Raw genomic sequence first — 11,779 nt, forward strand, 5'->3', positions numbered from 1 at the left:
TCGCCTCATTATATAAATAATAATAAGTAAGTAATAAATATTATGTAAATAAGTCTGATAAGATGGGCTGTAGAGGATGGGGTCAGCAATCTATAGCCTGCAGGTAAAATCTGGCCCGCCATCCATCGTTTATCGGAATACAGCCATGCTCATTCATTTACATATTGTCTATGGCTGCTTTTACACTAAAATGACTGAGTTGAGTAGTTAAGACAGAGTCTCTATGGCCCACAAAGTCTAAAATATTTACTATCTGGCCCTTAACAGAAAAAGTTTGCTGACCCCTAAGCTAGAATTTGGGGTTGAGCCTGGAGGTCTAAGAAAAATGTTGATATCCCTAAGTGCAGGCCACAAATTAAGATTTCACCATTATTTATCTGGCCTCAGGAGAGGACAGAATCTAATGAAATTGAAATCAAAATATGTTCAAAAGAGAGAGAAAACAATATGCTGTTGTTAAGTGCCATCGAGTTTACTCTGACTCATGACGACCTTATGTATAACAGAACAAAATGGTGCCTAGTCCTGCACCATCCTCATGATCGTTGCTGTGTTTGAGCCCAATGTTGCAGCCACTGTGCCATTTCATCTCATTGAGGATCTCTGTCTTTCTGTGGTTGACAGAAAAGAGCATGAACTCTTCAAAATACATTATATGTGGGAAAAAGTCTCGGCGACTTTACCATTGCTGTTCCAAAAAAGGGGGAACAAAAGATTACCACAAAGGTTGTAATCGGCTAACACAATGTGTGCTTACTTGTTAGTAGCTGTGACCCAGGCAGGTTCCTGAAATCCAGTTGGTTGGTAAATAGTCCTTTCCCCTAGAAAACCACATCACTTTTAAGCAGTAAAGACAATATTTTTAGTCGGGTAACTCTACCTCTATAATCCAGGAATTTTCCAACACTCCTCTAGTCATTTTAAATACCCAACTAAAAGCGCAGTCATTTTTTTTCTTTCTTCACCTGTATTAGTTTCCTAAGACTACCATAACAAACTGCCACAAAATGGACGCCTTAAAATGACAGAAATTTATTCTCTTACAGTTCTGGAGGCTAGCAGTCTGAGTATAGGGTATCAGCAGGGCTATCTCTCTCCAAAGACTCCGGGGGATGATCCTTTCTCGCCTCTCCCAGCTTCTGGTAGCCCCAGGTGTTCCTTGGCTTGCAGCTGCAATATAACTCCATCTCTGCCTCTGTCTTCACTTGGCCATCTTCTCTCTGTGTGTGTCTCTGCGTCTCTTCTCTTTCATAAGGACCCCACTCATATCGAATTAGGGCCAGCCTGACTCTGGTATGTATTCATGTTAACTTAACTGACACATCTTCAAAGAGCTTATTTCCAAAGAAGACACATTCATAAATATCAGGCGTTAGGACTTCAACATATCTTTTGGGAGACATAATCTAATTCATAACAACACCCACCCTCCATTCCAACGACGACAAATGAATAAATAAATATGAACCACAAAAAAGAAAATTACAATGTGATTAATTTTATGCGGTCTACATATCTGAATTTCCAGATGACTGAAAGTAAATATATATGTGGAAATTGAAGAAATACAGTGAAAGAAGGTATACCTTAAATTTGCACAAAATGTAGGAGCTGACTTACCTTCCAAAAGAAAAGAGAGGCTCAGGAATTCAAAATACTTAGTGTGTTGGAAGGCAGGAATAGTGTATTACAATGAAAATGACGTGGTGAGTTAAAAGTTTGATCAAAAATATTTAACTTTCCCATCATACTTGAAGAACTAGTGATAGCCAGGAGTCTACAACCAAAAGAAAACTTGGAGGTTCTTTCTTTAGAGATATTAAATAACTCCCGAGAAAATTCCCCTACATTCTGGCATTGAGAGAGCCTCCAGTATAACAGCATACTGCCTGCTTGATCTAATCCAACTGAATACAATCATCCATGAAGCCAAGAGAGGATACTGGGGTCAAGAACAAGCAAGGACACATGACTTTTGACTAATGGTACCAGGAAGAAAATCTCTGTATGGCATCCTCCTTGTATTATGTCCCAGGCCCTCCATTTGGGTGTAGGATCTCATCCAAAGGTGAAAATTTGATCCCCATTAGACACTGGTTTGAGGAAAACACTCAATTCTGGTTGAAACACGAACAGGAACACAGATCTTGTAGACCCCACTCGGGAGCAGTCCGGAACTAAGTTCTTTAGGAAGGAACTGTTCCTCTTTCCTCTGGGGCAATAGATGTAGAAATCTGATGAGAGGCTCTGATCTCACACTTCCTGTGGATCTTACTGTGTTGTTAGGGACAGTCCTACCCCAAATATGCACCAACAAATGCTGTGTCTGCATCATGGTCCCCAAAGGCACCAACCTTCTCTGCCTTGGTGAGTCCTGTAGCTAAGGTGGATTGAAATGAAAGTGGATTAGAGGAGGAGATGGGGGAAACCTAGACTAGTCAGGGTCTCTCTTAACAGGAGGACTCAGTGCTTTCAGTGGTTGCCAAGGAGATTCTGATTTCCTCAGTGGAGAAACGACTGGCGCAGATATCTGTACCTCTGCCTCTTCCCAAGATCAAGCTAGCTTTCGGGGTTCGGTTGTCTGTATTTAGTCTATGGTAAAATGTCTGGAGATTCATGCTCGGTCCAGAGTTCCTACAGAGGAGAGTCTTAAGGGCTGGTATCTTACTGGAAAATGAAGCCAAAGGATGACCTTCAAAAGTTGTGTTTGTTGTCAAAGAAAAAATAGTTTTTACCCTGTATGTATGTCATTATTTGGAGTGGTTTGTGATAAGATTAGACAAAGAAGAATTTATTGTGGAAGAAGATAATTCTTTTAACCTGTGTGTCACTGTTGTTATGGAGTCCCTGGTGGTGCAATGAACTGTTAAGCTCTACCTCTAGCTGAAAGATTGGCAGTCTGAACCCAGTCAGAGGCACCTTGGAAGATAAATGATCTGCTTCCAAAAGGCCACAGCCTTGAAAAGCCCGTGGAGCAGTTGTACTCTGCACACTTGGGGTTACCATGAGTATGAATCAAATGAATGGCAACTAACAATAACATGTCCTTATTTGGGGTGGTTTGTGATAGAGATTAGAAACAAGAGAATTAATTTTTCATTAATTTCTCTCTCTTCCAGTGCTCTGTCTGGGGCAGAGGATTCAGGGACAGAAATGTAAGTGTTCCGTAAATCTCCCCAAGATGCCTTATGCACTCAACTCTGGGTTAGCAGGGCCTGAGAGATCTCTAAAGTCCAAATGAATTCTGATTTTATTCTTCAGTCTAGCTGTTTCCACTATGTTCTCCTTGGAAAATTTCCGTCTCACTTTGGTATCCCTAGACCTCTCGAACTCAGACCTGAATTTACAACCTTTGTCCTCGTTAGGCTGTTTGATCAGAGATCTCTGTTTTACTGAATGTCACAACTGCAGGAGTGAGAAAGTCAGGAGTTATCTCTGATTGCCCAATATCCTGCCCTGTGTCGAATCAGTGGCGTCGCTAGGGGAATGCGGGACATGCAGACTGCACCGAGTGACACTGTCAGGGGGTGACACCAAAGTGACTGTATATAAAATTTTGTGCAGGGTTTCAGCAGAAATTTATTATTTTTTATAAAAATATTCCTGTAGTTAGTTATAACAACAAAAAACATTTTTCATAAGCCCAGCCTCCATGTGTCAATATACTTGCAAAGCTAAAACTCTATGCTAATTTACTTTTTGAACCTTCTGATGCACTCTGGCCAGAGCTGTCATTATTACCCAATTACAGTGATGCTTCAGATCACGTGGTTTTGCCCACACTTGTTTCTGTTGCTGCCGGTGTTTTTATAGTGGCTGATTTTGTCAAATTTTCTGGTGTTTTAGCTACAATATTGTGGTAAGTAGTATCTGTGAACCTATATCAATAACTTTTTGAGAATGAAGTAGTAATTAAAAGACAAGATGGAGAAAAACCAAAAAGGCTTCTGCTCAGTTTCTAATAATGTTGTAACTAATAATGTTGTAATTCAATGTAGAAAGATTTTACAGAACAATTTTGTTGTTAGTATTCATATAATCTAAGAAATATTACATTTAAACAATTTACAACTATGTTTATCACATATTGTTTTATGATTAATATTGATAATAAACATGACTAAGGATTCTGTAATGTCCAGTATGGAAGGAGGTCCTTGGGGGAGGGTGACACCACACTGGGTGACAACCAATCCTAGTGATGCCACTGTGTCCAGTCGACTTGTATTCACATTCTAACTCTCCCAAGTCTGTTCATTCCACTTTATTTGAAGGGACACTGCCTAATTCCAAGGTACTACTATATATTCTTTTACCCCAGCTACTATTTGGCCTCCTAATAGGTGTGAACTACATGTCCATCCATTTATCCAGCTCCTTCTAAATGGCAGTCTGGATTATTTGCGTTTTTAAAATACAAATATGTTATCTTCCTCTTAAAACTTTTAATTGTTGATCTTCAGATAAACCCACTGTACGTGCCAGAGTTCTCCAAAGAAACAGAACCAGTAAAAGACTATATCAATATCTATTTATGTATCTATCTAACTATCTGTCTATCTGTCTATGTATCTATCTACAGAGAGACAGTGAGTCCCTGGATGGCATAAACAATAAAGTGCTAGGCTACTAACTGAAAGGTTGGCAGTTAGAGTCCACCCAGAGTCTCAGAAGAAAGGCATTGCAATCCTTCTGAAAAATCAGCCATTGAAAATGCTATGGAGCACAGTTCTACTCTGACACACTTGGGGTCACCATGAGTGGGAATCAACATGATGGCAACTGTTTTTGTTTTGGTTTTGGTTTGTATTTTTAGTTAATAATTAATATCTGACTTTCCTACATCATTGATTCCTTGAAGGCATTAACCAGGTCTGGATAGGTCAGGATTTCTCAATCTCAGCATTATTGATGTTTTGTACAAGGTAATTCTTTGCTGAAGGAGACTTGGTGGTACAGTGGTTAAGCGCTTGGCTGCTAACTGAAAGGTTGGCTATTTGAACCTACCAGCCACTCTGCAGGAGAAAGATGTGGCCGTCAGCTTCCGTAGATAGATATTACAGCCTAGGAGAGTCTATGGGGCAGTTCAACTCTGTCTTATAGGGTTGCTATGAAGTCAGAACGGACTCAATGGCAGTGGGTGGGTTAATTACTTGTCGTGGGGAATTGTCTTGGCATTGTGGGATGTTGAGCAGTACCCTTGGCCTCTGCCTACTAGATGGCAATAGTACATCTCACCCGAGTCGTGACAACCAAAAATGACTCCAGACATTGCCAAATTGTCCCTCCTGAGACACAAGCTTTCCCTTTGTTGAGACCCACCAAATTAAGTCATTCTTGTACGTCGATTTACGGCGGTGTTCCATTCTGACGACTCTATCTTAAGTTGATTCTGACATAAGTTGAATACCTCTTTTTTCTTCCTTTTTCATTATTACCACCTTTTTTTAATCAGTACTTTATAAATCATAGCATTGAACATCTTCGAGTGAACATCTGAGAATGATAACACTGGTAAATTACCCGCTGCAACATTGTATGTAGTACATATTACTCATGATAAGATGTACAGAAAACAAACAGATGGTCATAAGTGCAGTTCATCGTAACTTGAATACATCATAAATAGGGGACTATCTGTAGTGCTAATGATTAGCAAAGTGCCTGGAGTTATGTAAGCATCTCTCTATATGTTGTGGAATAAGAGATGCACAGATGTATTGGTGAGTGGATGATATTGAACACATGGAATATAATTAAGATTCAGAGGGCACAGCCAACACCTTTCGCAGCCACCTATTATCAGGTTTGTCTTGGTTGACAACAGTCCTGGTGAGAAGGGGCAAGCCGCCTATTATCCCCCTCTACAGAGACAGAGCTACAGTTGAACACATTGATAACACGTCTAAAATAAATACTGAAAACACAGTGGCAAAGCAGAGAAGATAAACCTGTGTGAACAGAACCTGCCCATTTTAAGTGCCTTGACCCCCACTGGTCAATTTCTGTATCAGGATTAAAGCTGAGGACCAGCCAGTTGCCTGCAAGCCTATTCTGACTCATGCAGATCCATGTGTGTTAGAGTGGAGCTGAGCTCCACAGGATTTTCAATGGCTGATTTTTTGGAAGTAGATCACCAGGCCTTTCTTCTGAGGTGCTTCTGAGTGGACTTGAGCCACCAATCTTTTGGCTAGCAGCCAAGTGCATTAACCTTTTCCACCACCCAGGAATCCTACACTGAGAACAGAAGTCTTTATAATACAAAACCACTTGCTCAAGGCCATTCAGCATGAATGAACTGGGAGCAGGAAGCTAACCAGCACCTTCTTGCCCCCAAACCTTTCCAAGTTCTCTGTCCCAAAGCTCATTTATGAAGGCATCCAGTTCCTAGGCCCTAGCCTTCTGGCTCTAGCTCACGGAACTAATTACCATGTTTATAAGACATTCTTGTGAGTTGTCCCTCACACTGCGTACTCTGACCATTTCAGGACAGAGAGCTTGCCCCACCTGCAGGGCAAAGGGCTCAGAATCTGGAGTGAAATTGTCCTAGTCTCCAAATCAGGCTTGGCCGCTCTGCAATTCTGTGGTCTTGATCAGTTGACATGGTTTCTCTAAGTCACCCCCTACTCCACCCACAAAAAAACCAAAAAATTGTTGCCGTGGAGTCAGCTCCGACCCATGACGACCCCATGTGCGTCAGAGTAGAACTGTGCTCCATAGGATTTTCTTTTCTTTCTTTTTTAATCACATTTTAATGTGTTTTCAGGGAAGATTTACACAGCAATTTAGGTTTCCATTCAATAATTTCTACAAAATTGTTCGGTGACATTGGTTACATTCTTCACAATGCATAAATATTCTCATTATTTCTGTTCTGGTTGTTTCGTTTCCATAGGGTCTTCAATGGCTGATTTTTTAACAGTAGATCGCCAGGACTTTCTTTCAAGGTGCCTCTGGGTGGACTTGAACTTCCAACCTTTTGGTTAGCAGCCCAGAGCATTAACCATCTAAGTCTCCAAGTGCCCTCATTTTAAGTGTCTCCTCCCATCTTTCCCTATCCACCAATTCCAACCTTGTGGAGCCTTCACACACACTCACACATACAGTCATACACACTCACATACACACGCACACACACACTCACACACACACTCATGCAGAACTGGATGTTGATAAAGATTGCCACAAAAACAAAACACCCAGCAAACCTCATGGCAGATTAATGGTTACCAGGGGCTGTGGGGGAGGGGGAATGGGGAGTAATTACTTAACAAGTATGTGGTTTCCTTTGCGGGTAATGAAGAAATTCCAGAACTAGATAGAGGTGATGGCTGCACCACATTGTGTATGCATTTAATGCCACTTTAAAATGACTAATTTTATGTTATGCGTATTTCTACCCATCTGTCAGATTGTCATACTGTGGCGGCTTGTGTGTTGCTGTGATGCTGGAAGCTCTGCCATCGGTATTTCAAACACCAGCATAGTCACCCATGGTGGATAGGTGTCAGCAGAGCTTCCAGACTAAGACATACTAGGAAGAAGGCTTGGCAATCTACTTTCAAAAATTAGCCAATGAAAACTCTATGGATCACAACAGAACGCTGTCTAATATAGTGCTGGAAGATGAGCCCCCTAGGATGGAAGGCACGCAAAATACACAATGGCCCCAACAATGGACTCAAGCATACCAGCAATTGTGAAGATGTCACAGGACAGGGCAACATTTTGTTCTGTGGTACTTGAGGTCGCTATAAATCAGAGTCAACTCGATGGCAACTAACAACCACCAAAAAACCAAAAACCCATTGCCATGATTCAATTCCAACTCATAACGACCCTATAGGAGAGAGTAAAACTGCCCCATAAGGTTTCCACGGAGTGGCTGGTGGATTCGAACTGCTGACCTTTGGTTAGCAGCCGAGCTCTTATCCACTGTGCCACCAGGGCGCCAAACAAAATATGGTATATGCATACAACGGAATATTACTAAGCCATAAAAAACCCTCAGTTTTAAGCTTTTTCCTACATATACATATAGAAGCCCTGGTGGCACTATGGTTAAGTGCTTGGCTACTAACCAAAAAGTCAGTGGTTCAAACCCACCAAACAGCTTCTCAGAGAAAGATGTGGCGGTCTGCTCATGTAACGGTTTAAACCTTTGGAAACCCTATGGGACAGTTCTACTCTGTCCTATAAGCTATGAGTCAGAATCAACTTGACAGCACACAACAACACACACACACACATATAATTTCTCCATGTCAGCTCAACTAAATCTGGGCTCCATTTCTCTTCCAGGGAACCTCCCCTTTCCTACCATATCTGCCATACCAGGTTCTGTGGTTCCCCGGAATGAGACTGTGACGGTCCTGTGCAAGGGAACTCCTGAGTCATACCTGTACCGCCTGGAGATTCTGAGAAACTCTGAGTACCAGAAGGTAGATGAAATATTGGGATTTCAGAAGGAGGCAGCTGAATTCACCATTCGCTCCATGGATGCAAACTCTGCAGGGCATTACCGCTGCCGATATAAGGACTACAAAGGCTGGTCAGGGCACAATGACACCCTGGATTTGGTGGTGACAGGTAAGGAGACACCCAGTATCTCCAGCCCTCATTTTTTTAAAAGAAATTTTAATAGGCTTTATTCTTGAGAACAGTTTTTGATTTACAGAAAAATTAGGAAGATAGTACGGAAAGTTCTCTGATACCTGGCACCCAGTTTCCCTTATTGTTGACTTCTTGCATTGTTGTTGTTCTTAGGTGCCGTGGAGTCAATTCCAACTCATAGTGACCCTAAGTACAACAGAATTAAACAATGTCATGTCCTGCACCATCCTCACAATCATTGTTACGTTTGAGCCTGTTGTTGCAGCCACTGCATCAATTCATCTCACTAAGGGTCTTCCTCTTTTTCACATACCCTCTTGTCTTAGTCATCTAGTGCTGCTATAACAGACATACCACAAGTGGAGGGCTTTAACAAAGAGAAGTTTATTCTCTCACAGTCCAGCAGGCTACAGGTCCAATTTTAGGGTGTCAGCTCCACAGGAACGCTTTCTCTGTTGGCTCTGGAGGAAGGTCCGTGTCATCAGTCTTCCTTTGGTCTGGCAGCTTCTCTGCGCAGGAACCTCAGGTCTGAAAGGACGCACTCTGCTCTAGGCACTGCTTTCTTGGTGGTATGAGGTTCGCATGTGTCTCTGTTCACTTCTCTCTTTTATATCTCAGAAGAGATTGGCTTAAGACACTATCCAATCTTGTAAAGCTCATCCTTATAACTGCTGCTAATCCATCTTATTACATCATAGTGATAAAGTTTACAACACATAAGGAAATCACATCAGATTACAAAATGGTACACAATCTTACAATACTGGGAATCATGGCACAGCCAAATTGATACACACATGAAATTTGGGAGGACACAATTCAATCCATGACACCTCTACTAAGCATGATGTCCTTCTCCAGGGACTGGTCCCTCCTACACTAGTATCATTTATTTGTCGTAATTGCTTTGTTGTTGGTTGCCGTAGATACAATTCCGAATCACGGCGCCCTCATGCGTGCAGAGTAGAACTGCTCCACAGGGATTTCAAGGCTGTGACTTTTCAGAAGCAGATCTCCAAGTCTTTCTTCTGAGGCACCTCTGGGTGCTTTCAAACTGCCAACCTTTCAGTTACTGCTTGAGAGCTTAACCATTTGCACCACCCAGGGCTTTTTGTGACAATTAATGAACCGAATATTGATACCTTATTATTAACTAAAATCCATATATATTTAGATTTCCTTAATTTTTACCTAGTGTTCTTTATCTGTTCCAGGATCCCATGGCATTTAGTGATCATGTTTATTTAGGTTCCTCTTGACTATAGGATAGCTATGAATCGGAATCGACTCAATGGCAACGGGTTTGGTTTGGTTTTGACTGTGGCAGTTTCTTAGACTTTCCTTGTTTTTGATAATCTTGACAGTTTTGAGGAGGACTGGTCAGAGGTTTTGTAGGATGCTTGTCTTAGCTTCCTACTGCTGCTTTAACAGAAACACCACGATTGTGTGGCCTTAAATAGCAACAACAACAAAAAACAGAAATTTATTTTCTCACACTTCTGGAAGCTAAAAATCTATGTCAAGGTCTCAGCCATGTCATTTCCTTCCGTGAGACTCTCTCCTAGTTTCCAGTGTCTGCTGATGACTCTTGGCATTTCTTTGCTTGTAGATGACTCTCACATGTTGTCTGTCTTCTGTGTGTGTGTCTTTCTGTGTCTATGCTGCTCTTTATATAATGTAAGCGATTAGGTTTAGGATCCACCCTACACTGGTACAGCCTCAACTGATTAATTGACTACATTGTATTAGATTACATGATGAGAAGATGATTGCATTACATTAGATTACATTATGGAATGTAATTACATTACATTACATCCACAGGTATAGGGGTTAAGATTCCAACACATATTCTGGGGGGACACAATTCAACCCATAAAAATGCCTCACTATTGGAAGTTGTCTGATGTTTTTCTCATGATTGGACAGGAGTTATGTGTTATTGTGAGGAAGACCACAAAGGCAAAATGACATTTTCATCACATCCTAGCTAGGGTACATACTTTCAACATGACATCACTGTTGATGTTGATCTTGATCACCTGGCTAACAGTGTTTGTCAGGTTTCTCCACTGTAAAGTTACTCTTCTCTTGCTCCTTTCCATACTGTACGCTTTGGAAGGAAGTCACTATATAGAGCCCATATCTAAGAAGTTGGAGTTATGTTTCACCTCCTTGAAATCAGCCTTCAATTTTTTTATTGTGGTAATTATATATGAAACAAAACATCTGCAATTTCAACATTCTTCACATGCACAATTCAGTGACATTGCGTTGATCATGTTGTGCAACCGTCACCATTATCTGTTTCCCAATTTTCCCATCACTTTAACAGAAGCTCAGTACCCCCTAATGCTGGGAATTGAATTGTGTCCCCCAAAAATGTGTATTGACTTGGCTAGGCCATGATTCCCAGTATTGTGTGGTTGTCCACCATTTTGTGATCTGATGTGGTTATTCTATGTGTTGTAAATCCTACCCTCTATGATGTTAATGAGGCAGGATTAGAGCAGTTATGTTAATAAGGCAGGACTCAATCTACAAGATTAGGTTGTATCTTGAGTCAATCTCTTTGGAACTATAAAAGAGAAAATTAAGCAGAGAGGAGAGGAACCTCACGTTACCAAGAAAACAGCACCAGGGGCAGAGTGCATGCTTTGGACCTGGGGTCCCTGTGCTGAAAAGCTGCTAGACCAGGGGAAGATTGATGACAACAACCTTCCTTCAGAACTGATAGGAAGACAAAGCCTTTCCCTGGAGCAGGCTGAATTTGTACTTCTAGCCTCCTAGACTATGAGAGAATAAATTTCTCTTTGTTAAAGCCATCCACTTGTGGTATTTCTGTTATAGCAATACTAGATAACTAAGACACCTAAGCAATAAGTCCCCTTTTCCCCTCCCTCCTATTCACTCTCAGTAACCACTAGTGAAGACTGTATATACTTTTCTATTTTAGGTATTTCTTATAAGTGGAATCATACAATTTTTGTCATTTTGTGACTGACCTATTTCACACAGCATGATATTTTCAAGCTTCGTCCATGTTGTAGCATGTATCAAGATTTCATTTCCCGGGGACCATGGTCTCGGGGAACATCTAGCTCAATTGGCATGACACAGCTTATAAAGACAATGCTCTACATTCTACCTTGGTGAGTAGTGTCTG

At 41.3% G+C, this 11,779-nt stretch overlaps 1 protein-coding gene across 3 annotated transcripts in view; it reads left to right on the forward strand.

Annotated features, from left to right (window-relative positions):
- Positions 1-2,299: 2,299 nt before the first annotated feature.
- FCAR (Fc alpha receptor) overlaps positions 2,300-11,779 on the forward strand; it is a 16,627-nt gene continuing 7,147 nt past the window's right edge. For all 3 annotated transcript variants that reach the window (XR_002824896.1, XM_023736370.1, XM_023736371.1), the window contains exons 1-3: positions 2,300-2,367; positions 3,120-3,155; positions 8,302-8,589. Coding sequence is in view for 2 of the 3 variants with exons in the window: in XM_023736370.1 (XP_023592138.1) it covers positions 2,334-2,367; positions 3,120-3,155; positions 8,302-8,589 (358 nt within the window). In the remaining variant the exon portion in view is untranslated. The remainder of the gene's footprint in view (positions 2,368-3,119; positions 3,156-8,301; positions 8,590-11,779) is intronic.

This window comes from Trichechus manatus, unplaced genomic scaffold (genome assembly GCF_000243295.1).
Source record: "Trichechus manatus latirostris isolate Lorelei unplaced genomic scaffold, TriManLat1.0 scaffold00087, whole genome shotgun sequence".
NCBI classification, from domain to species: Eukaryota; Metazoa; Chordata; class Mammalia; order Sirenia; family Trichechidae; genus Trichechus; species Trichechus manatus.